Raw genomic sequence first — 27,573 nt, forward strand, 5'->3', positions numbered from 1 at the left:
TGCAGAGCTGAGCGCGAGTGGTCCGTAATTACACCCACATTGCTGCATGGATAATACCTCAGTTATGCTCCTCTATGTTATGACACCACCCCTGTCTGTACACTTGGCTCCATAGACGTCATTATCAGTGCGCACGTGTACCAGCTCTACGGGGAGGAAATTCAATTCAAAGCAAATTGAATAGCACCGGGAGGGAGCTCCCGGAGCTATTCAATTCAGGGCGCTGTTATGTCGGAGAATGCCAGTTCTCGTGACTTAACCTGGGTGTTTAGCCACAAGAACCGGTTTTCTCTGACTAAAGTGCCGGGCTCGCGGCTGTTAGCACCACGCTAAGCAGGAAAACAGCTGCGCGCCCGGCACTTTTGTCGGATTGCTCCTCGCATCCCCAGGGGGATGCGAGAAGAAATCCGTAGCCCACCCAAGCACTGCGTTGAATTGAATAGCATCGGGAGCCAGATGTAAGCAGAGGCTCCTGGGACCTGGCGGCTCACTCACGCCAAGTGTCTCACGCTGTGTGGCGTATTGAGGATAGGGGGTAAATTTACTAAGATGGGAGTTCTATTAAGAAGTGATGTTGCCCATAGCAACCAATCAGATTCCAGGTATTATCTTCTAGAAGGTGCTAGATAAATGAGAATCTGATTGGTTGCTATGGGCAACATCACTTTTTTTACACAAACTGTTTTTATTGAAAAGAAAATCAAACACTTTTAGATATATCAGAATGGAAAAAGCGTATAGGATTCAAACAATTCACAATTGAAAGTTCCATTTCAAATAATACAATCAAAGTTCTAATATGATGTAAATAAATCGCATTGCAAGTTATATAATAAAATAAAATAAACAGTAGACAATAATAATAAAATAGACAATCAATAAACAATATAGGGGGAAAGTTCAGGAGGGAGGTCAGAGGGGAAGGAGGAAGCTAGCGGGAAATGGAGGGGGGGTGATCTGTGGAGGCGAAATACATAATCTCAAATAGATTATATCAGAATCAAGAAGAGACAGCTACGGGTACCGGGTTGGAGCCATTAAACATGGAATATTGTGTAGATCCCTTGAATAACGGCCAAGGAGACCATACAACAGTAAAGTCGGTGGGACTACCTTTAGAGAAGGATATGATATCCTCCATATCCATGTAATAATCGATCCTCTTGAACCAATCTTTAATGGAGGGAGGAGAGGTGGACTTCCATAACACAGGGATTACCGCTTTAGCTGCATTGTTTAAGTGCCTCAGCAATGAATTCTTGTATGATGCCGTGTGAGAAGAGGTTATGTTTAAAAGCCAAAAGCCAGGATCTCTTGGGACCTCTCCCCCAAGAATTATCTTGGCGCATTCAAATACGTTCAACCAAAAATTAGCCAAGGAGGGGCAGTCCCACCATATGTGGAGAAGGCTACCTGGTGCAGAAGTACATCTCCAGCAGACTTTTGGAACCTGCGGATACATTTTATTTAAAAGTACTGGATATCTATACCAGCGTGCAGAGCCGTAACTAGACTTTTTGGTGCCCTGTGCCAGAAAGATAATTGGCGCCCCCCTAATTTTTCAAAGGGACATAATGAACCCAAAAAAGGGCCATGGCTTCATGGGGAAGGGCCAGGGAAGAGATAGGGGAGGCCAGGAGATGCTGGGGATGAAATAAGAGGAAGCTACAAGCAAGAATTATAATAAATAGAAATTTGACAGGCCCAAACATAGCCCCCTGACCTGTGGTGCCCTGTGCGATGGCACCGGCCGCACTACCCTAGCTACGGCCCTGCCAGCGTGTTAGGACTTTGTAGAGGGTTTCAAGAGTAGCTATACAAGAAGAACTGGCAAAGGTGTTTGTTTTTACTATCTCCCAATCAATATCCTGAACTGTATCTTGAAGTTCCTTCTCCCAAACCACAGTAAATTGAGAGGGTAGTTTATACAAATTTCCAATAATTAGTGAATACAATTTGGATATAGTATGGGATGGAGCTTGAGAGGAAGAACACAAAGACTCAAATAAGGTAAGTGTCCTGGTGAGATCAGGGAGCTTGCAAGAAGTGGTGATAAAGTGCCGTATTTGGAGGTATTTCCAAAATTCGGATTGGGGGAGGTGCCAGGATTCCTGGAGTTCTGTAAACGGACGCACCCCCGACGAACAAACCATCTGACCCAGTCGAAAGTGACCATCACTCATCCAGTTTTTGAAGGGCAGTATTGAGAGCCCAGGAAGAAATTCCAAACTCCCAAGGAAGGAAGTGAAAGTGAAACATTATATGAAATGTGGGGGAGACTTCGCAATTTCCGCCAAGTGCGTAGTATGGGTGTTATAGTGGGATGCCTAACAGTTGGCAGTTTGGGAAGCCATGGAACAATTTCTATGGGTTGAGCCAAGCTGCTCTCCTCCAACATGATCCACTGTTTGAAACCCTTCGCTCGAGTCCATTCAAGAACATGATTAAGCATTATGGCCTGATAATAGCTAGCAATGTGGGGAAGTTGCAGACCTCCGTCTTGTTTACGGCGTTAGGCAACATCACTTTTTAATAGAACTCCCATCTTAGTAAATTTACCTCTAGGTCTATGAGGACACATCTATACATCAATTTAAAGTGTTGTGCCTATCCATGACCTGTACAATGTAGTAGATATGGTACACGATGAAAGAAGTGGTACATCGTCCCCACATAACGTATGGGAATGTCATATACCTGCAATTTTCCAAGTTTTTCAGAGCAACAGTGATAGCTATTGCCATCTTAAGATAGTGGGTCTGATTCAGATATGTTCGCTAATGTAATCGCAGCTGCGATCCCGTACACAGTTACTATGCGAAAATATGCTAATGCATGCAGCCGCCTGGAAATGAATTGAGACGCCCACCTTCGCAGATCCAAAGAAGTGCATACAACACGCAGCGGTGATCGCAGATCATTTGATAATCGAACCATCTGAGTACTCCTATGGTCACGCAGAATGGTTGCAGGAACTGACGCTGTTGCCATATATTCTACGTACAGGATTGCAGATGTAGGCAGATACACTCCCCGAAACTGGTCATGACAAGCCCACGTTTTGCCGCCATTCCCGGATATATCCCACAAAAAGGCCTCTGTCTGTCAATCACTTGTGAATAAATCCTCACAACAACCGCAGTCACAATTCATCACAATTCAACCGCCGCACGTGCGCATTGCGGGTAAGACGCATGGGCAGTCAGCCGATAATCGCTCGACTGCGTAAATACCGTCATTGCGTGTGTTCACATCAGAATCAGGCCCAGTGTTAGCCAATGTAACCTATAGGCCACAGTTTCACCGGAGAAGGATATTCCGGTCCCTCCCTGGTAGCCTGTGATAGCTAAAACTTTGCTTTAAATAAACTACTACATAAAATGCCTGGAATAGTTATTGCTTACTGCATATCCAGCGATAAGACATTATAGATGGGCTTTATGTGTTTCAGAAACCTGAAGTCAAATACTGACACGGGGCCTGATTCAGAGCCGCTCGTAAGCGGCCGCTCGTTCGCTCTGAGCGATGTTCGCACAACTGCGCATGCGTATGGGTCGTAATGCGCATGCGCAAAACAGTCATTGCGGTTGGACATTGTGCGCTTGTAAAACAGCGAGGGGCTGCTAATTTGATTGACAGAGTGTACCGTTTGTGGGTGGTAACAGGGGAAGGTGCTTGAAAACGGGGGTGTGGAGATCCGAACGCAGGCGTGCCTAACGGTAAAAAGGGCGTTTAATGGGAGTGCATAATTAGTAAAGGAGCGTCATCGACCACATCACTTGGTTTTCTGTTAGCCTGAACTGCTCGCAGTGATAGCGGTAGGATAAACCTACCACAAGCACTGCAAGCAGTTCAGATGCCTTTCGATGTATCCGATTAATCAAATAAATACCGGAGATGACGTGTGATGCGAACGGCAAAGGGGCGTCTTTACAAAATAGCGAGTGCATTTTTCATGCACTCGCTCAGACATAGAGGCGTCAACAAACCGCAATGAGCGAGCGCTCAATTTAAATAGCAGGCCCCTTTTTTGGAACGACCGTCCGCAAATAGCGTCCGGCTCTGAATCAGGCCCACTGTTTATTCCACATAGACCTATCTTCAAATCGCGCCAAAGAGCTCAGCTTAGTGCGCCACGGACTCTTGCAATTTTTTCTTAAAATATGCATTTTAATGTTATACTTACTCAGGGCCTGATTCAGAGATGGACGCTAATGCCACCGCTACTTGCGAATTGTACTCAGCGGCTGTGTGATATGCAAATGTGTTATATGCAAATGCCACAGCCCTTGGGATTTGTATGCAGACGCCCACTGGTGGCTTTCCAATTACAGGCAACTGGGTACAATGACGCAGCATTGGTCACAGATTGATCGATTATCGCCTTTCTTAGTAACCCTATTGTTACTCAGAATGGCCGCCTGAACTGGGACGCCAGAGACATTTTTGCTGCGTACAGGATAACAGTTGCAGGCTGAAACATCCTGAAAACAGTCGCGACATGCCAGTGTTTGACTCACCGTGCGAAATTCAAGAAAACGTACATAACCTGGGTAAACAGGCAAAAGACAGAGGTCCTATATAATGGACGCACGCCACACATCGTTATGTTAATCTGCTACTTTATACAAATTTCTTCACAACAAAATATACTAATCGTAAGTACAGTACATCATACCAGCTGACCTATTGTGCATACACGGCCATTGTCCACACTTGTGCAAGTTTAGGCTACTGGGGAGGCAGCTGAAGATCCATCTCCACCGGATAGTCTGCAAAATTGTAACCTATCAGCTATAATGGCCAACCCCATGTAAAACTGGAGATAGCTACTGGGGCCAAGCTTTTCATAGCTTGCTAAACTGTCCATTTTCAAAGACCCCACACGTGGACTGCTTATGCAATCAAAAATATGGACAGCCAAGGATATCTGTAAAGCTGAATAGCCCCATTACTTAAATATTGCGGTAATCCTTCCAAGACAGGAGTTTTTCGGGGGATTGACCAAAAATGCCTTAACAAGTAAGCCCTTCTGTGAAAAAGTAATCAACTTGGGACACACTACACAAAAGAGAAACAGAAAATGGGAATTCGGATAGACTAGGGAGTGAACATACTGTATGGTAGGAGAGTGGCAGGAGTAGATAGGGTATGCTCTTTTGACCTGTGCCATGCTGTGACACTGATTGCACCAATCTGACAGCAGTCTCCCGGTCCTGACTTTTATGGACTGATAATACCATAAAGTACATTTTTTCTGATGCTCTCTGCCTGTAAAATGATCACGTTTCACCATTTCCACCATGAAGAGAACGATCACACAGATCATTACTTCAGAAACAATTGTCACTTCCCAATTTCTGTCTGGAGCCCTGTAGTTATATAGTCATTTTTATGGAATCAAACAATGGCTATATATATATATATATATATATATATATTTATATATATATATATATATATATATATATATATACACACACACACACCTCATATGTATTTTTGAACACTTATTTCCAACAAATCTGATCAATTTTGCAGTCAACAATTGATACCCACTGCATTATATTCAATTGTCTTCAAATCCCCAAGGTTGCATTACAGAAAATTGCTGTAATGGACATGTTGTTGCCATCACCTACTGTAATAAAGGAAAAATGAAGATAAAATAAACTGAAAAGGCAAGTAAGCTTTTGTTCAAGAGCATAGTTGTTTCCCTCTGCAGTGACTGTGGCAGTAGAATGCTGAGTGTTTTGTTCAGGTACAAGATTTCATGTTAAAAATTATCTTATCAGACCTTGGGCCAGTGGCCAGTAGCTGATCTTTGGTCAGGTCTCGCTCTTTCCCCAGTGGGGACCTGTTTTGAGGTGTGGGATATAAACAATGACTGTCATTTGGTCCTCTGTGACTATAATGTAACTGTATAATGCTTCTAGATGTGACAGAAACAAGTCTGTCAGTGAATGTTTTTTTTTATTTTTTCAGAAAGATAAACTGCTGCCATATACCTGTATGACTAATGACTTGTGTTTTTACCATCCGTACAGGAAGAAACAACTGTAATGACAGCTCTCTATTCATCTTCTAAACCACACTACAGAACGAGAGAGAGAGAGAGAGAGAGAGAGAGAGAGAGAGAGAGAGAGAGAGAGAGAGAGAGAGAGAGAGAGAGTGTGTGTGTGTGTGTGTGTGTGTTTGTATGTATAATATATATTTATTTGTTTAGCATCTTAGTACATGTCTTAACATGTTTCCGTTACATGCAATAAATAGAAAATTATACAAACATACTTCGTAACAATTACCTGCTTCTTTGAGCTTATAATCTAGGTGGTATGTTTAAAGAACCACAAAGAGTAAATTAAAAGTTGCTGTCTGGAAAAATGTGAATATATAAAAAAGGAGCGATTAATAACATTTCACGAATACATGCGTAAAACATGCTTATATGGGACCATTGGACTGCATCTGTCCATTAATATCTGCTGTGGGGAAATCAGACATGTTAGACAGTAAATTCAGTTGAATGGGATAGCTCCTGAGCAGGTTTGCAGTGAAAGCCTGGCCGCACTAATGGTGAGTTTAGCACTTTACAGACAGATATTTCAGATTTGGCCACACACATGAATTTGAACTGTTTTTGGCCATATTAAGACCAACTAGGTACAGAACCTATAAGCTAGTTTCTGAAATGGCCAATAACAGAGCAATAGCTTCCACCTGGCTCTACAGTAAATATGAATAGAAATTAAAATATCTCTAGACACTGTATATGAGATAGATAGATAGATAGATAGATAGATAGATAGATAGATAGATAGATAGATAGATAGATACCTTCAACAAGTCATTGTTTTAGTGAAAAATTGTCTGCACATGGTGTGAGAAGAGACAATCTGTGTGTTCTACTGTCTGTGCTACTAATTTCACCGTCTAGCCCAACTTAATAAACCGAGACCCCATAATGTGTGTGCACATATATCACAGTGGCCAGGAGGAACAAACTAGAGTGTACTAACAATTTTTCTGACATATTGCAGAATAAAGATTCATGTCTAGGGTCTCATCACCATAAAAATAATTGATGTGACTGCAGCTACAGTATGTACCCCTACATATTTGGATAGGACATGCATGTCTGCCCACATAAATGTATCTGAAGTATGTAAATTCAGTGTTCCTGTAACTGAACATAAGCAAGTGCTGAAGTGTACAGCCATTGTATCAATGCAACCATGTATCTACAAATAAAAGGCAAGATATACTGTAACTTGTCAATATATGAATAGATCATCATATCATTATCACTGTCACCTGTCATTTGGAAAGAAATGTATCTATATATTGATATATCTGGGTATCAACATTATTGCAGCACACCGGCATGTCATTGTGTTAGTGTCACTGTGTAGTAGTGTGGAGACTGAAGGGGTCTCGACTGTGCCCAACGCTAATCCTCCATGGGGGCATAAGGATCTAGCTCAGATCATGCCTATGCCCATTTGCCCCCCTGAGGCTCGCTTGTGATCTACTGCCACTGGCACATTGCAAGAATGCAGCATCACTGATAGGGCACAATTTGCAAAAGGGTTAGGAAAAATAAAGAATGCACCATGCAAACAGTGACTAGTGTATGGGCAAATATATACCCCTCAGACAAATTAGGGTGGGGAAAGGGGGTAAATCTGTCACCACTCCCTCGTTTCCCATTCGGCACCCCCGCCTCGCACATCTGCTGTATCACATCAGCCCCAAATCTCAAGACTTACCTCCAGCTACCACCAGGACGCAGCCTGCCCAGTGCCATCCCCATAGCAGTGCCAGCCTTCCCAGCGCCATGTAGTGTGTGCAGTCCCCTCCCAGGCTGCCCGAGCCCCTCTCTCACCAACCCGTGGCAGCAGAGAGGGGCTCCCTCTCCCTCCAGTCAGACGCCATCTTGTACAAGTTTTTTCTCCTCTCCTTTTTTTTTTTTTAACCCCCTTTATGTTTATTTAGGCATTTGGTATCTCAGTGTCCTCTTACTGCCATCTATTGGTTACCGAGCCAGTCTCAGGACATCTTTACTGTCTCATTCTAACAAAGGGGGTCACATGTTTGGGAGAAGCTGCTGCCCCCCAGCACGTCATGTATCACTGCAGGAGGGCGAGGAATAGATTCTGTGTGACTGCTGCAATCACAATGTTGATGTCTCATTGTGTAAAAGTTACATTACACACCGTACACAGCAAAGCAATGAGCCAGGTTATCATTCATCTTGGAGCTATGTGAAGAGTATCAGATAATGACTGACATGGGCAGGGGGACATTTCCCTCTGCCTTCAATGTGGTCTCCCTGTGGATCAGATTTTTTGCAACCATAGGGCTTTGTGGAATTACAGGTCCCAGTGCCAGCCTTCATTGCTTTGACGGAGGTAAAGTTGCCCATAAAGAGTAACAGCGCCCTCCTGTGTTTTCTTCTCAGCAGTGATTTATAAATACACATTTTCCTTGCAGAAGTTACTCTATTACAGTCATTGCTAGAGTATATTTAGTGCTTGTTGTCCTAAAGGTTCCCATCTGTGTAGTCCTTGGAGCATCCAGCCCTGGCTGCAGCTGTCCCGATGAACAGTATGGTCTCGCCAGGATCCTGCATGCCAGCGTCCGCTGCCATGGCAATGTGGACTCCAAGACAAGATGACAAACAAGGCTGCAGAGGGCCCCAGTGAGAGAATGGAGAGCAGCTGGCACCTGGTCATGGCATCCCCCAACGCGCTGCTGCACTCCATTCCAAGCTGCAAACACAGCACTGCCTGGGCTGCCTCCACTTTAGTATAAAAATGGCTGCAATTTAGCTCTTACTGTATGCGCATTTATATATATATATATATATCTATCTATCTATCTATCTATATATCTCTGGGGGTCACATACTTTTCTGTAAATCAGTCCAAGGTTCAATGGAAATATATAAAACGTCTCTAATATATCTCATACGTTTTAAACTAGGGACACAAAGGTCGGGGGAGACAACAAATGATTCTAAAGTGCACGTGTTTTACCTTGAAATAACAATTATTACTAATTCACTTATTTCTGCAGCTAGGTGCAAAATTTGGGACGTACTAAAAGGAATGCCAATTGACTAGAATGGGAGCAGACTGAACTTTTATGTACATTTTAAACAATCTTAAACCTATGCAATATATCTTCTGTACACGTTTTGCTAAGATGATTGCACATATTTTACAGGCGGAATGGCATGGAATGATGGCAGCTTACTACGGCATGACGCTGTTTTATTCACCATCCCTATGCAAAAATGGCATCAAAACAGTGCATATATCCCACAGTTACAGGCTCATTTTTCTATGATCCCCTAAGCATACACACTTTTCCCTTTCCATATGCGTCCACCTGTACCCTACTATACATGTCACATAATGCGGAATGACAGCTGTTTTACATAAAAGTATACACAAAAGTTCAGTCTGCTCCCATTATAGTCAATTGGCATTCCTTTTCTGCAGACCAGACTGTCATTCTTTTTAGTACGTCCCTAAAATTTACCCTAAAACATATACTGTACCTCCTATATTCCTAGTGTGCCCACTGGCATATTATGTTAGCAGTACGTTTCCCAGGGTCATGCCTAATGTTTCTGAAGAACGAGGAGGCACCCCCAACCTTCCCCCTCAAAACCTCCCACCTGTATTACAGTGTAGAGCAGGTGTGTGCAGGTGGGACAAAATCTTTGGACATTAGTTCCCTAAAATTGGGGCACAGAACTCACGAAGGCTGTATCATAGCATCCAATCAGCCAGTTGGTTTTATCTATGTAGAGCGGTTGTACAATGAAAGAGTGCATTTGATTGGTTACCTAAATAAAATGCTGGCAAGGGAGCTTAAGAAATGGTATACGTTTAAGATGCCGGCGGTCACTATGCCGACCGCTGGAATCTAGACTACAGAATCCCGGCATGTATTAACTAACCTATGCTGGGAGACGGGTGCCCGGCGTCCCGATCGAAAGGGATGCCGGGCACCGACAGCTGCGGGGGGAGGGTTAAGGTTCCCGGGTGGTACTTAGGGTTAGTCACCCCCCCCAGGAGGTTAGGGTTAGGCTAGGGGGTTTACTTTATCTCACTAAACATCTTAACTGGTATTTCCAAATTAAGACTAGGCTCTAAATTCTATGTAGACCAGTGGTTGTCAAACTCTGGGCCTGATTCAGACCCGCTCACTCTGAATCAGGGCCGGGCTTTTTTTTTTTTGGAGCAGACTCTTGTCCCCATCGACAGCTCGCCCCATTTGGTGCGAGACCCGGAGCGACAGATGCCCGTCGCTAGCCGGGTCTCGCGCATGCACACAACAGAGCCGGCTCCGTCGTGCGCATGCGCTGTGGGCCAGCACCGACCCGGTTGCGAGCGCTCAGCACTTGCGACCGGGTCCGAATCAGGCCCTCTATCCTCAGGACCCCACACAGTTCATATTTTCCAGGTCCACAAGTATATTCATTTCTCACTGACTCATTTTAAAAGATCCACAGGTGGACCTAATTATTTCACTTGTAATCCTGTGAGGAGACCTGGAAAACATGCACTGTTTGGGGTCCTGAAGACAGAGGTTGAGAACCTGTGATGAAGATTTTAGGGACATACTATGCATACACTGTAGTTGTGGAAATAAAAGATGGTCGCTATAAGCATACTTTGGAGAATAAATGAGGGTAATTGCTTAAACAAGACATAGCTGCTTACACTACTTGTAGGTCTGGGGTACTCCCAATTTAGGAGAGGCCTCCTGTACCCCATATAGCAGGGGTGAACCTTTTTTCTGCCAAGGGCCATTTTGATATATATAACATTATTTGCGGGCCTGGTATAGACCACACCCCTCCGTGTGACGTCACACGGGGCCAGGGCCACATTTGCCGGTGATAACAGCATTGCCCGCAGCATCCTGAGGATGATTCAGGGAGCTGTAAGGGCAGCGGTGTGACTGTTTGAAGCATCCTAAGGACAGAGGACCAGAGCAAAATATTCCGAGGACCTTATACAGCCCCCGGGCCTGAGGTTCCCCATCCCTGCCATAGAGAGTAGTCAATTCTCTTGCAAGGAGGCTCACCTACCTATGAGGTGGACAGGGACAGGACTTGGCACACTGAGGGAACACAACACTGAGTTCCATACAAAAGGCTGACAATGAAAAAGTAGTCAATGATTTGGTCGACATGGAAATGGTCAACACTTTTTGTTTCTTTGTTAGGGGCACTAGGAGGGACAGTTAGGGTTACACGCCAAGGGGAGGGTTAGGGTTTGGGTGATGATTAGGGTTAGAAAAACAGAAAATAAATGTGTAGACCACTTCTGTGTTAACCTTCTGTACTGTTTAACTTTTTTTCATGTAGACCTTACTCTATGTCAACCTTTGGTGTCAACCAAATTAGTGTTGGCCTTTTTACTGTCGACCGTTTGTATCACACCCCACAAAAGTGGTGAAGCACTGAGTCATCATAAGTCTTGGTCCGCCCATTTGAGGATGATATCAATGGTGTTACCAAGTCACACACCTTTGAAAAATAGGTGAATGGTGAAGACCAAGAAAATCAATAAATGCAAAGATTTAAAAAAAAAAAATACAATAAATTAAGACACCATAAGATCCTCTGAATAGGAAGCACTTTTGTTAAATGCACACACAGACTGTTATTCACACCTTGTGTTACCTGACCTATCATAAGGAGAGCCGAGCGGTACCATGAGGGGAGATGAGGGGCAGTTATAACGTTTCCCACCGATTTGCCATGATAGTTTCTGCTTCTGAACCCTTTATGGTTCCACTTGCGATCATTCGCCTAACACACGGCACTGTTGCTTCCTATTATATTACTAACAGCCAATTACACTGCACAACAATGAAAATGTTTCCAATGTGAAAACAGTTACTTCTAATTGATTTCAGCATGCAAAGAATGAATATGACATTTAAAACTCTGTTAGCTCTGAGTTCCGAGATATAGCCCATTTATGACGATGTAGGGGAATTCCTAGTGAAGTGGGCAGAATGGAGAGAATCTTACCAGCAATCTGTGTTCTGCACAGAGGGGGCGGGGCCTAATGACCCAATTAAATCAGTTATTTGTCCCCTCTACTATTCAAATATATGCGACTCACGGGATTACCCACACAAGATAACTGTGGTGCACTGAGTGACAAGCATAGTGAGCGATTCCACCAAGACATCTCAGCAATGGAACAAAGATATCAGGGTAGGTGATCACTACTGTTGGACAGTGACAAGAGATGCCCCAGCAGAGGAGTACCAGCGAAAAGCAAAGAGAAAGCACCCCCATGAGTAGGCCACTATATTAGATAGTACTTTCGTATGCTGTATGTTTGTTTCATTTTGTGTTCTTATTTGTGATAGAAAAATAAATAACAGTTGTTTTAATTCAATCAAGACAATATCAATTATTTTAAAATAGCTTTTCACTATGACTATATTACGAATGTACATACAGTATAGTGCAAGTAGTGTAGCTCAAAAAATAGAGCTAGTATAAACATTCTGAAATCATTTTAGTTTTTCTTGACCTCAAATTAATAATGTATGACTATTTTCAGAAAGGAAACAAATTAAAAGTATTAATTTGCTGTAGTGTTATTTTATGATCAGCTTATCCTACAAGAAACTCTGATCAGCTAGGTGGGACCCTGAGGAGTAGGGAAGCTCAACCGAGGGCCAGTAAGTACTTGGCACCAAATTTGGCCTTGCAATTTACACTTGGCAATAGATATGTCTCTCCCTTTTATACACATAGCCAGGTATAGCTCAGTACTTTATATTTGGTATCAGATATAGCCCCAGTATATTCTAACTGGCATCAGATAGGTCCAAAATATGAGAGGAGTGCCATATCTGGTCATACCGGTTTATACAGTGCCTCCACAGCTTGCCCTGCTTCGCAGGCATGATCACTCAGACATTGCCTAAACCTAACGCCCCCATCCCCGGACTAAGGGTTCTACTTACCCATCAGAGGACGATCAGGATGGCGGGGCTCGGGTCTTCCAGCGTTGGGATTAAGACAGGCGTCGGCATTTGAACGCCTATTTTAAGTCCCCTGTCGGACAGGACGAGTCTGGATTTAGACCGGCAGCATCTCGTCCGACGGACTACTAACTACAGCCCCTCTATATGGCTAAGGATTTCTTTTTTGTTACAAGTATTATCCAGCAATTGATTATTCCCCTTATGAAACCAGACATGCTAGAGAAACACATACTCAACTGTTGTCCGTTTGATACAGGACTATTATCAACTGCTGGAAACCCATTTCAGACTGGATAGAAAACTAGTGCTTATGGAACTGTTTGTACCTTCCTTTGACTATCTCCAAGTTATTCTATTTTTGGAAGAGTCAGTTATAAAGCAGTATTTGGTGCATATGATTTTAATTTAATGTGCTTGTTATGGTTATAGGTCTTTAAGTATATAAACACTTTTTGACACATTAAATTTGAAGTGTTTTTTGCTATTATCACGGTATTCTATCTATCTATAATTTGTGCACCGCACATTCTTCTTTTTGTTTAGTTACACGCTTGGAAATTCCTCTTATTTCACTTTGCTAGTGCGGCAATTACCTAAATTACTGTATTACATACTGGGGGCTGGCGCTCGGTTTTTGCATCTATTACTCAATTTACTCAAACTCCAGACATTTTACCTTAAAGCTTCATAAATAAATAGTGAGGCTTTAATGATCTTCCAGAGTGATGACCTAGGTACATAATATATCACTCCACGCATGGCCTAGAAACTACTACGATGCCGATTAAGAGTACTTTGAAATTGATCAGCTTTATTGGGCATGATAATATATGTAGTTGGAAGATGACTGCAGTTGGCCCCATTCAGTCACCATCCAACCACATTAACAGGTCCATCTGGCCCAGAAATAATGCCATTCACAATCAGATCACATATGGAATTTCCAGGAGAGGGATGTTTTTGTTTCTTTTTGCAATACCCCTCTCCCCCCCTTCAACTAAGTCTGTAATTCACAATAATGTATTTTACAAAATATTGACTTTTGACACAACCTAACCCAATAGTCTTTTATCACACATTGACCTTATTTCAGGATCCAAAAGATGGGCTCTTTTCTGGTCAGAACAAACCTCAGCTCCCATATCCTTCGTTTTTTTAATTGCAAAATTCTGGAACACTTACTTGGAATATAAACCTGCAGTCTCCAGGTCTGAAGGTTAACATTGTTTCATAGCCGCCAAATTTTAATTGGACTGTGGCTGATTAGTGGACATGCCACAAAAAGGTTGAATACTTTGTATTCTGTTTATATTCAGGGAAAAACAAAACAAACAGTCTGTCACTTCACTAGCCTACACATAGCAGTCAGTATTAGACAGAGCCAGTGATGTCACTGATTAACAGCATATTATCCATAAAATAGATGCGTCTACTGTGTATAGGGGATGTGCCCACATACTGTAGAAGGGATAATTTGGCAATCACGAAACATAGTAATGGATTTGCCTGAAAGGAATAGGTGTAGCCGTCTGGTTCTAAACCTTTGTGGGGATACAGATGATGAAAGCATTTTTTTGATTCTTAAGAGAAAACACAAAATGGTTACTTCAGCTTCCATAAGCACTCAACCCATTTGTGTCATTAAAAGAATCGTAACCAACAGCAGTTTGTGAAATAATCAAAGACACAGACCAAATGTTTTCCCTCTTTTTTAAAGACTATAGTATCTCTAGTTTTCAAACAGCAGAATATGGCACCTTTAAAAGAGTTTGTGTGAGAAGAGAGCATACTGCATTAATGACAGTGACATGATGAGAATAACAGTTGAAGATTTAACAATTAAAATAAAAATTCGTATAATTACAGTTTAGTTTAAAACACTTGACATTCTAGAAATTTGTACATTATCACTGAAGGAGGGAGACAGAAATTTGTCCCACTTGGGCTGACAACAGTAAAACTAAGATATCCAACATCCCCCTGCACGTCAAGCCTTTAAGCTTTAAAGGCAAGGACAAGGCGAGGCGGAATTCAGCCAATTATACCTTTAACTACAGGTACTTACCAACAATTCTAGGACAATGTTCAATAATAATTTAAATGTGTATTTATCAGTATTTATATTACTAAAAACTATATTTGAATGAACTCTTCCACAATATGACCTTACTTAATGGGGGTGCTGTCAGTCATCAAGCACCTCACGGATTTCGTGTGTTCTCCTGTCCATAAAGGGATGCACAAAGGTAGGACCAAATGTAAGAATACAGCAGCAGACAAGTGATCTCCTGGAGAATGAGGCTGTATAGCTCTCACTGTGCAGCACATTGTGAAATCATGGGAAAAATCTATTAATTTTAAGTTCACCTAAGTTTGGGATCATTTTTGAAAATTGAAAGGAAGGGTGAAAAGAATTTAGATTCACAAAAGGTTCCACTCTATTTAAATTGATGCAGATAACAGGCTTAAAAAATGTACAACATTGTCCAAGTATATTTTTTTAAATCATCGGTGACCGAGTTCCATGTTAAAATAGAAAGGCATTATACACCATGCTACAAAATATTGTGAGAAGACAGAGTGAGGTATAACAGCAGTCGGGATTGTATTACGACAGTTTGTACAGGAGGGAAAGGAGGAAGAGACATAAATTAAGTAGTGAAGTAGCAGGTTACACCTACCACACTAGTCTTGCTTCAAAAAACTGCCACAGACTTTTCATAAGATGCATTTCAAAGCAATGGGCTTTGGAAAGATGAATTATGTTCAAGTAGTTCAATTAGCACCTTTTTATAACATGTAAAGTGCTTTACATTACAGGTGAAGTGTATAAACCACCTCTAGAGTGGAACCCTGGCACTGCACGATGGTCCTACAAAACGCGAGCAATGCTATATTACCTCAAGGAAGTAGAGGAGCAGCAATCATCAGACAGGTAAGTGGGGATTTTCTGCCACTGGGGAGTGAATGGATAGCTGCAGCTGCAATGCTGTTCATTGCCTTAATTGCAAAATGAAAAGTGTAGCTGAAAATGTAACTGTAATGGAGAGCATGGGAGGTGTATACACTGTTTGGAGAGACAGATATGTTATATGCAACTCCAGGTCAAGAACTCATGCAAGGAAATTCTGCATGACCTCAGCTATCAGGACCAAAAGAGAAGGGGTGAAAAAAAAAAAAAAAAAAGGCACTCCAAAACGTGCACAATAATGATGAACAGTGTGCTCTAAAATCATGATCCACAGGCAACATTCAGCACCTTTATACCATAAGGGCTATGTTTGTTTTACAAATTTTCATATAGCAGGGAATGAAAGTTGCATCCGCCTGCCCCTCTCCCTGCATTCCCCAAGTGGCAGAAGTACCATGGTGGGTCATTCACCATTCCAGGATCAAGTGCCATCCTGCTGCCAGACTCCACCACATTGGACTGACATTAAAAGCATTAGCAGAGCGTTTACACATCCTGTAAAGCACCGCAATCTATTAATGAGTGAGAATTGGTGATCAGCATAACCAATCAATTAATGATTAGCATGTCACTCTGATGTCATATCAAGGGCAGAGTACATGCAGCAGTAAGGAACGCATTTGCAATCCAATGGGTTAATGTAATGAGCAGCCTCTTTTACCATGGTAGAAGTGCATCGGCTGTAGTATGATGAGCTTGCTCTGAATCTGGTAATAAACCAAACGCAATAGCCACTACAACAACTTACTGATCGACATAGACCTAGGGGGCCATATGCAGATGAAAAGAAACAACACTTAGTGACACGATTAATATCTTTAAAAAGACACGTAGTGTAGCGGGTTACATACTCCCCAACTATGTAAATGCAGTTAGGAGCTGCCATACATGTATTTATCCTCTCACTGGTAGAATGTGTTGGGATATCACTGTTGTACAGGGATTATGCCTTCAATTCCCTCTCCTCTGTAGGTCGGTCTAGAACCAAGCTGTGTATATAGGGCCTCTCTTTGGTGGTAGCAGGGGTGCCGCACTGCCTAACCCCACTGTGACCACCATTAACACTTTGCTCACAAGGCTTTGGTGACTGCTATGTGAGAGCCCAGGTTTTCCTGCAGGTAATACAGGAGGTGCAGTTCATAATGTTCTCCTGACTCAGGAACCCGAATGCTGTGACGCTCCTGAGGATAGATCTGTAAGGAAGAAAGCACTTTACTAGTATATTGTTCACATATAAATGTTACCAGTCATTACAATTAATTTAATAATTTATTCACTTATTAAAGTAAAAAATATGCTCCTGTGCATAAACAGGTATCAGAATACTCATCCATCAGTGGCAGTTATAAAAGTGTTCTGCCGGTAATCTCACTATTCTATGGGCACAGAAACACTTGTTGACATCCACCATCATTTTCATTCTCACCAACTCCTGTACTAATATTTGAGAAAATATGAGTGTCTTTATTGAAAGTGTAGTGCACACACTATAAGATAAATCGCACCATATAATCAAATCATCCAAAGCGGACTAGAATGATACATCATACACATCGTATAGTGTGTACGCCCGATCCGTCGTTTATGACACCGTCCCATTTGCTGTTCCGCACAGCAGATGAGACGATACAATAACCACTTACATGCACATTGTGCCGTTGTACACCTGATTGTGCAGTGTGTACTGTGCGTGTGATGTATCGTTACATTGCACTGTCGCTGGGTGCACACATCGTATAGTGTGTACCCAGTTTAAGACTGTGGGGGCTTGAGGCACAAATGGCATTCTGCATGTCCTACAACTTACTACTGCACAAAAGGGGCACGTTTTCAATTGGAAAGTGATGGTCAAGATGCTGTCACCCGCAATGTGCAACATTTAACAACACGGGAGAGCAGGTAAAATCAGGTTGTGCATTGAGGAGTGAGGCTTATGCTGCCCGTCCACTACACCACATAGAAACGACAGCATGATTACAATGTCTGTGATGTGCCTACACTGAGCGAGCAGTCGTTCAGTGCAGGCTCATCAATCATCTGGTAACATGCTGAACCTGACGTTATTGTCAGGTTGACCAGCATGTTTGCCCGATGATAGATGTCCAATACGACCAGCGTGCACGCGCATTGCTGGTCGTATTAGACATTAAACTGCACGATTCGCGAGCGATTAGCAAGCGATTGAGCGATAACTATCGCTCAATCACTAGGTTTAACCGCTTAGTGGATGGGCAGCATTAAGAATATGAAGTCTTCTATTTATGTGCCCATATGCAGCATTACATAGTAAGCATGGCCGTAGATTGCCAAACTGCACCGAAAATGGGATTTTGGTACCAGTAAAATCTTTTTCTCCGATTCCATAGGGGGGACACTGGAGTATAGACCCTGAAACTGAAAACTGGCTCCTCCACCTCTATACCCCACCTGACTCAGGTAAGACTAACCAAGCCCGAGTGGAGACTGAAAAAGAGAGGTAAACACAAAGATATGGAACATAGGAGGAACCAAGGAACAAAAAGAACAGACTGCAAGCAGCACATGCAGACCCAACCAAGAGGATATAGGCCTCAGAGCAGAGGCGGGCGTCCAGTGTCCCCTATGGAATCAGAGAAAAAGATTTGACTGGTAAGTACCAAAATCCCATTTTCTCCTTATTCCTAAGGGACACTGGAGTCACAAGTCCTAAAGCTCCTGTCACGGGTGGGAGACCGCTGAGGCGCCTGCAAAACACTCCAGTGGAGACCTATGAGAAGCAAAATACGCCTGACTGATAGTAAAACTAATCCACCTTGCCAAGGTCTGCTTGGAATCTGGCCATCCTCTCCTAGCAGCATCAAAAAGAATAAATAAGGAATCTGACTTGCACAGGGACTCAGTACGAGAGAAATAGATAAGCAAAGTCCGAACCACATCCAGAGACTGGGAAGAAGCATCTGGTAATACCGGAACAATCATCGGCTGGTTCAAGTAAAAAAGTCAAAACCACCTTAGGTAAGAAATCAGGCCTAGTGCGAAGCACTGCCCAGTCATCATGATAAATCAGATAAGAAACGGCAAGATAACGCCCTGAGCTCAGAGACCCTCTGTGCCGAGGCCAAGGCCAGAAGAACAACAGTCTACCAGGACAAGAATTGAAGCTCTACGTCCAAGGGCTCGAAAACAGGCTATTGGAGAAAATCCAACACTAGGTTCAGATCCTACAGGGTCGTAAGAGGCACAAATGGCGGCTGGACACAAAGCACGCCCTGCAAAAAGGTCTGAAGCTCCGGAAGGAGAGCTAAACTGCGCTGCAAAAATATGGAAAGGGCTGACACCTGTACCTTAAGTGAACCTAACCGGAGACCTGCATCTAGACCCGCCTGCAGAAAAAGAAGAAGGCGGGACAGGCGGAAAAAAGAGGCAGAGAACTCTCGCCGTTCACACCAGGCCACATAAGACCGCCATATATGATGGTACTGAGCAGCCGTTATTGACTTCCTAGCAAGAAGCATGGTGGAAACAACTTTGTCTGGGATGCCCCGACTCCTTAGAATGGTGGTTTCAACAGCCACGCCGTCAAACGAAGACGCTGTAAGTCGGGGTATTCACAGCCTCGGACGAGGCCATCATTCTGCTCAGCAGACGAATACAAAAATACACACACACCTTCTTTGGCTTGAGAACCAAGTGGACGTGATCCTGAATCCTCTGAATCTTGTCTTCTGGCAGAAAGATTCTCAGGCGTGCAGTGTACATAACCATGCCCAGTAACTGAAGACGCTGGGTAGGCACCAGATGGGATTTTTTGAAGTTTAAAATCCAACCATGCTGGATTAATACCTGATGAGTCAAGGCAACGTGTCGAAGAATGTCAACAGATGGGGGCTTGATGAGAATATCATCCAGATACAGAACAACGGACACGCCCTGGGACCGGATATGGCAAACAAGAACAGCCAGCACCTTGGTGAATACCCTGGGAGCTGAAGACAATCCGAACAGAAGGTTCCGAAACTGTTAAGGAGCATCCCTTATGGCAAACCTGAGAAAAGTCTGATGCGGTTTCCAAATTGGGATGTGGAGGTAAGCATCCTTGATGTCCAGGGACACCAAGAACTCTCCTGCCTCCAGTCCTGCAATCACTGAATGCAGGGACTCCCATCTAGAACCATTCAAGGATTTCAGATTCATAATAGGCCAGACTGAGCCATCTGGCTTTGGAACCACAAAAAGATTTGAATAAAAACCGCGGGAAAGCTGATCCTCCGGAACTGGAACAATCACTTCAGAAATTAGAAGCTTCTGAACTGCCTCTTGTAGGGTCATTTGATTTTGTGGGGTAACTGGTAAACCTGTGGTAAAAAAAAAAAAACGAAACGGAGGAGAGCGATAAAGAAACTGAATCTTTTAGCAGAGAGCCACCAGATTCTGAACCCAAAAATCCGAACAAGTCTGAAACCAAACGTCCAAGTGGGAAGGAAGACCGTCCTGCTGCAGGTTTCCTGCGGTCTTGGGCTCCGGACGACGGCAGGAGCCGGCTGACGTCCTCGATTTTCCTCCACGAACTGCTGCTGACGATCCTCTTGGGGCTGCATGTAGATCGACCCCCCCTCCCTTGTCCAGCTCCGGTCCGAATAAGACATCACCAGTATATGGTAAAGACTCCACCGCCCGTTTTGACTCAGCATCAGCCTGCCAGGACCCAAGCCAAAGGGCTCTGCGAGCCGCAATCAGAGAGGTAGAAATCTTAGAAGAGACCTGACCTACATCCATAGAGGCATCCCCCAGAAATATAGGCAATTATTTAATGTTCGGCCAGGGGAATCAAATCTTTATGCGGAACATCTGACTGAAGCCCTTCCACCAGCTGCTCCGCCCGCTTTTCCACAGCTTAATTAACTCAAGCACCAACCCACATTGGTCGGAGAGATACACCAGCTGCTAAGTAAATGGGCTTTAGGGAATTCTCCAATTTTATATCAGAGCTATCCCGCAAGGACGTGGCCCCTGTAACCGTAAGCGCAGTCTTTCTGGATAACCTAGAAGGATCCACCGGAGGAGAGGTCTCCTACTTCGCCCGGTCCTGAGACGCAAAAGGGTAAAGAGAGAGAAAACGTTTATGTCTGAAATTTCTTATCCGGCTGTTTCCACGCTGCGTAAGCTGGTTTTCCAATTGAGGGGATGAAGGGAAGGTAACTGCTAACCTCCTCTTTTTGCTGAAAAGCGAAACATCATGCGAGTCCACATCCTCAGAATCTGGGAATTTAAGCACATTGCGAAGCGCTAAAATAAGCGCCTCAAAACCCTGCGTTCCTGTATTGTTCCAGGGAAACCTCCTCCTCGGATTCCACCTCTAACTCCCCTTCTTCTTCTTCATGAGAAGAATACTCCTCCTCAGAGTCATCCCCCGACTACAATACCGCCGGGAGATTACGCTTAGAAGCGGGATATTTTGCCATACTAGCAGAGCTCCTGGAAGAAGATTCCAGCATCCTGTCCCCCAGCCTCTCTAATGTAGAAGAGACCTAAGTTAAGGCCTCCACAGAACGGGCTAAACCCTGAACCAAAGTAGACTCCTGGGATCTGTCACCTCATCTCTCTCTCCGAGAGAGACAGCCATTTCCTGAGATAACTCAGACATAGCCCCAGCTAAGGTAGCAAACCATGCTGGAGTATCAGGAGGAGCCGTAGCAGATACACTAGGAGCAGAGTCCTCAGTCTCACACAAAGCCCCACTGTCGGAGTGAGCATGTGAAAATTTCAGAGATCAGAGACAGAATAAGGAGAAAAAAAAAAACAAACAAAAAAAAAAACATGCAGGCTGGAGTCTAACTTGAGCAGAGAACACAATGGGGAGGAAGCTAAGGATAATCGCAAATTGGGCTGAATCCTCCCTCACCACTACCCCCAGTGTAACTCACAGGTTCCTGGGGAGGATGTGCAGCCTGTCCTCACGCTGTCTCAAGATGGCGTGAGACCGCTGGAGAGAAGCACGCCAACTGTGGAGGGAGTATCATCTCTCTGGCTGCAAATGCTCCGGGCCAATGGGCAGCCACCTTTCAGGCTGTACTCCCCAGCGTAGGCATCTGAGCGGCGGTGCATAGCTGGCCGCGCTGCCAAGCCTTGCGCCCAGCCTGACACTTTTGCTGCGCTAGAGCCGCAGCTTGCTAATGCCTGGCTACAATTAGTGCACCGGGTGTCCCTAATTGACAGGGGGCACCCGTAACTTATCTACACCGCTGCTCTCCCTGCTAGCCAGGAAGAGCAGCTCTACTCACCACTGCTTTTGCCAGCCAGTGCGAGGGAGGCCGATAAGGGTCCGATGACAGAAATTAATACAACTGTACACCACCTTGGGGTCCCAGAGTACTGCTGCCGGACTGTGTTGCCGTTGCCATGTAACCCGGCAGAGGAAGCTTTAGTACTCAAATGTTTCTACTAATGCCCCTCAGTTTTGGTGTATAAAATTTTATTGAAAGATGAATTACAGTATGTGTACAAAATGATAAAATATAAAATAGGGCAAAACTAATTTTAAGATTGTATGGCCGGCACCAAACATAACAGCACCAGCCCTGTAGAGAGGAGCAGAATTTTCAGAACTTCTCTGTGAAATATTCTTGTTCCACATTTGACTTCAAGCGTTTCAACTTTTACCCCAACCAGAGCAGAACAATGATTATATTATGGCACAAAGGGGGGCGATTCAATTCAGTGGCGCTATTCAATTCCCATTAAATTGAATTGCCCCCTAATACTATAAACCCCAGTGAGGCAGGGACTGATATGAATGATATCTATTCTCAGTTCGGCGCAAGGCAGAATTAATTTGACCATTTCTAGATGCAAGCTCTACTCATTCTGCAAAATGTGACTTCATAAATACAGTGCAGAGCTGGGAAAGTACCACTCTTTCCGCTGATGAGCTTAATAAGCTTTTGACCAGTCCATATATCCTTAAATGCATTCAATATTGTAAACTGCTTTGCATTGGAATCATAACGAGTAGGTTTTGCTTCAATATATTCAAGAATGGAAAATTGTAATTCAGCTCAACTCCCAATCTAAAGGTGCCCATCCACTAGAGGATATAATTGAGCGATTGAACGATATCGATATTCTATCGTTTGCAAAAATGTCTAAAACGACCAGCGATGCGTGCTCCCGCTGGTCATTTAGACATCTATCATTGGGCAAACATGCTGGACAACCAGACGATAACGTCAGGTTCAGCATGTTAGCAGATGATTGATGTTCCTACACTGAACAACTGCTCGTTCAGTGTAGGCACATCACAGACTGAAACGACTGCACGATTACAATATTGTGCAGACTTTTGCCTGTCTGCTAGTGGATGGGCAGCATAACACACATCTATCTATGGGTTGGGTATGGGTTCCCGGCGGTCGGAATGCCGCCGGCCTGAATTCCGACAGCGGCATCCCGACAGTCAGAATCCAGACACCATCAGGCAAGTACTCCAACGCTAACACTTACCCTTCCTCCCCTAACTTCCGCACCCTAAACCTAACCCCCCTCCGCCTTAGTGCCTAACCCTCCCCCTAAGCCCTGAGATACTTACTGTCGGGATGCCGGCAGTCAGGATTCTGGAGCCAGGATTTTTACCGTCTGCATCCCGCACATCGGGATGCAGACTACATCCCTTATCTATATATCTCTCTACATAATAGTCCCCAATTAGACATACGCGGTGGGAGCTGGGGCTCGCACACACCCCTTCCCCTTCCTCATGGCCAACAGCTTTCACTGAGGGGGGACAGAGAATGATGGGGTGATATGTGTTGAGGATGCGAGCCAGCAGAGGGAAGAGATTTGCAATGGAGGTCTTTTGCCCTAGCCACTTAGACGCATTTTCGACTTACACGTTGAGGGGGCTGGGACGGGGGGGTTTGAAGGGATCGTGTGGACACAGCCAAAATATATTAAGAACATGTCCACTCGAAACGTGAGCAAAGTTGGCCACCTAGCAGGGGTAAATGTGCTCGTTTGAAGTGGGCTGACTAACAGGTACTCGACCCCTGTTGCAAATTGCGAGCTGATGAGGGCAACTGGACGCATTTGAAGCGCTGAACGCATCCAAGACAAACGGCCAAATATGCAAATACAGTATAACGGCGGAGGCTGCGATCTAATAGCAAGATTACAGTGTACTGATCACTTGTATTTTAAAACAAAGCCTACTTTGCTTTGGATAGCTGCCGAGGGATGTCAATTTTTAAAGAAAAAGTGAACAATGTTTGCGCCTTGTTCAATTTGCTTTAAAACATGCCCCATATGACTTAGGTACCTGGCTACACTTTCTGGTCATTTCTGTAATGTGTATGAATCATGTGCGGAGTGTTTGCCCATCTTTTGTACTCACAGTAAAGCCCACTCCTCCTGTCATACTCCTGGCACATTTCCCAATGGTACTTGCATGGGGAGGGAGTTGCCTGTACTACCCATGGAGAGTTGGTCGCCTCTTTGCATTTGCAGCCAACTCTGCACAGGTAGCGAAGTGCAATTTTTTTATATTTCTTTTCCAGGACACATTTTAAATTTGAGCTTGGACATGAATTGCGTCCAACTATGAATCAGGACCAGAATCAAAGTGTTTCATTGTACAATTGCTAAGAGTAGCACTGAAATCATTTAAAAAGCTTAATGAAGACAAAATTAGAGGTAGAGTAAATAGAAAGGGGTCACTTGTGTGACTTAGGATGCTTTAAGTGGTGCTTCAAATCATGGATAAACCCAAACATTCAAGAAATTGGATCCCATATCTGTAAGTAACCACTGAGCAGGCCATGAAAATAACCAATATTCCATAGAAGTTAGGTATAATGTGTGAAACGGGTAGAGCCACCACAGTGCTGCATTTAATTCAGCTTTATGGTATTCATTAAGTCTTATTTCACAACATGATGCATTGCCCTTTCCTGTGCCATTACCCAAAGCTACCAGTTCCCACCAGTTTTCTAGAGCAGCTTAGGACGTAAAGCAATAGGTAACAGCTGTGCGTTACAGCACATTTAGCGCTCATGGTACTGTGTCATTAAATATGCTCAAATTGTTCCCTGTATGCTTCTCGTGTTTCTTTTCTGCATAGACATACATTAATACTCACCTGTAGGTCATATGGTTTTCCACTGCGCACCAGGAAGCTAAGCAAGATGCTTGTGTGGGCAAAGTGCACATTTTCATCTAGAAAACCATGCAAGAGTAGCAGGCGGCTTGGTCTGAAAGTGCAAAGAGAAAAAGGGATGACTGAAAGAATAGATAGACACAAACTACAATAAGACCTGTGTACTTATGGCATTCATCTGAGCAAATATCCAGTTTGTGGGATGCTAGAATGTACATTGGCTACAGTTTCATCACACGCAAACCTGGATGGTTCTCAAACACAGTCAACATATTACATATATAACGAGAACAGTGACCCACATGAAAAACGGTTTAGCAGAGAAGATTTTGGGGGACAAATACACAAAATTGGCGTAGAAAAATTGCTTGGCTGAGCACTAATACATATACCAACACCCGGGGGGGGGGGGGGGGTTGCGTTTTTGATCACAAATTTAAAGTGCTCCAGTCACTGCACTCTGTACCCCACAGTACCCAGCGTCCCCAAGTGGTTGATGTTGTTACACTTACTCAGAGGGAAATTTCTCCGCCTGCATTGCCACAGAACCCAGGTAGTAGCCATGTTCATTTTGGTCGGGATGGCCCATGTACCGCTCTGTATATCCCGTGTCATAGAAAATCCAGAGTGTCACGGGTGCTCCAGCAATAGCCACCTGGATTAGAGGAGCAGCAAACATTAGTACATGTGGCAGAATTGAAAAAGAAAAAGAAAACCGTGCATATAAAAAGGGAATGTGATTGGATGAATGGTGGAAAACAAGCCATTATACAAAAACAACAGTATAATACATTACGCATAGTGGTGCTCCCAGTGAATTGTATGACCCATCACACGACTAAGCAAGAATAGGCACAAATGCATATAGAAAGAATACATCTTCCAAGAAGTAAGTGCATATGTAGGGCCGAGTCAGACATGGACACTATTCTAATATTTTACGCAGTTGAGCGTTTAGCTGACTGTGCACGCATCATGGTCGCACTGCGCACGCACCAAGGTATCTTTGCGATGCCGCTCGGGGCGAGGATTACTTTGCAAAGTGACAGTCAGGGACTGTTAGGTGGAGGTTATGGGGAGTGTCGATTGAAAACGCAGACATGCTGCGACCGTTTCAGGGGCATGTGACATCCTGCGTCTGCGATCCAGTACGCAGTAAACATGGTTTCGGGTGTCTTATTTCCTGTGGCCATACTGCGCAACCATAGAAACAGTCAGGACTGCTAACAACGTTGCATATTTGTACACCCGATGGACGTGGGAGTCTCCATACTTTTCCAGACGGCTATGGCATTAGCATATTTTTGCACAGCAGTTGTGTGCGGGATCACAGCTGCAAATGTGAACGTAGACCTCTGAATCAGGCCTGTAGTCACTATGTCAAAAGAGATTACAGCTACTTACTCTGAATATGTCAGGTCGTTGAATCAAGGCCATTAGCGAGAGATAGCCTCCATAGGACCAACCGTGGACACCAACTCGGTCAAGGTCTATGAAGCTATGTTTAGCAGCCAGATACTGCAATCCCTCAACCTGATCATCTATCTCGACTTGACCCTATGGGGAAAAAAAAAAAAAAGGTAGAGGTCAGTCACCATAGTACAGTAATGAGAGTAGAGCAGTATTAATCAGTACAGGAGCCAGATCTTATACAGTGCACTGATTCTTTTAACTACACAAATTCTTTTGATGGCCTATTAGCCATTTATATCGCATGTTGAGCTTTATGGAATATTATTATTATTCACCTATATTCTAATAAATGTTTGAGTCTTATAAACCGTCCCTTTATTTTATTCTATAACTGTTACGTGTTTAGCGCTGGCATTATTTATTCATTCATATCTTTTTGATGTAGTGGGGGATGACACCCCTCATACCAGCAGCTCTGACAGTGCATTGGCCTTATATTTCCTAACTAATATTACAATAATGCATTACTCATACTGCAGGGCAACACAAGGGGGCACTATCAGGGCAATGCAGGCAGATGGAAATTAGATCCTAAGCAGTAAGTGAGAGAAAATCATTCCCATCATACTATTAGCTCTTCCTTTGTCCTCACCATCTTATACTTGAAAGCTCCTTCAAACTTCAGCCCACGATGACAGGAACCCCGATTGTCGATTACAACAACTACGTACCCCAACGATGCAAGGGTATTCAGCCTGAAATACTTAACTCCTTTGAATCGATTGTTGACCAACTGAACCTAAGGGGTCAAAGAAACACACAAGCATCAGATTTCAATACTGTACTGGTGTGTTTTAAATATTAAGATGATCACTACAAGAAATAACAGCCTCAGCCCTCCTCTCCATGAATGATAGCGGCATGTATTCGGAAAACAAGCTCTGTACATTCCCTGTACTTGCATACATAGCTAGTGCCAGATGAGTGGGATGCATCTGCATAGGGCCAGCATGTTCCACAAGCAGGAACA

General features: G+C 43.8%; 2 protein-coding genes across 4 annotated transcripts in view; both read right to left on the bottom strand.

The window, feature by feature from the left end:
* Positions 1-8,016, bottom strand: part of IGDCC4 (immunoglobulin superfamily DCC subclass member 4) — a 121,213-nt gene extending 113,197 nt beyond the window's left edge. The window contains exon 1 of the mRNA XM_088452745.1: positions 7,770-8,016. Coding sequence (XP_088308871.1) covers positions 7,770-7,839 — 70 coding nt within the window. The 5' untranslated portion in view covers positions 7,840-8,016. The remainder of the gene's footprint in view (positions 1-7,769) is intronic.
* A 6,712-nt stretch (positions 8,017-14,728) lies between these two features.
* DPP8 (dipeptidyl peptidase 8) overlaps positions 14,729-27,573 on the bottom strand; it is a 42,236-nt gene continuing 29,391 nt past the window's right edge. For all 3 annotated transcript variants that reach the window (XM_088452747.1, XM_088452746.1, XM_088452748.1), the window contains exons 16-20: positions 27,196-27,342; positions 26,535-26,687; positions 25,643-25,785; positions 25,113-25,224; positions 14,729-17,196 (exon numbers count right to left, since the gene is read on the bottom strand). In XM_088452747.1, coding sequence (XP_088308873.1) covers positions 17,074-17,196; positions 25,113-25,224; positions 25,643-25,785; positions 26,535-26,687; positions 27,196-27,342 — 678 coding nt within the window. In that variant the 3' untranslated portion in view covers positions 14,729-17,073. The remainder of the gene's footprint in view (positions 17,197-25,112; positions 25,225-25,642; positions 25,786-26,534; positions 26,688-27,195; positions 27,343-27,573) is intronic.

Source organism: Taudactylus pleione, unplaced genomic scaffold (assembly GCF_031769625.1).
Source record: "Taudactylus pleione unplaced genomic scaffold, aTauple2 ptg000556l, whole genome shotgun sequence".
NCBI classification, from domain to species: Eukaryota; Metazoa; Chordata; class Amphibia; order Anura; family Myobatrachidae; genus Taudactylus; species Taudactylus pleione.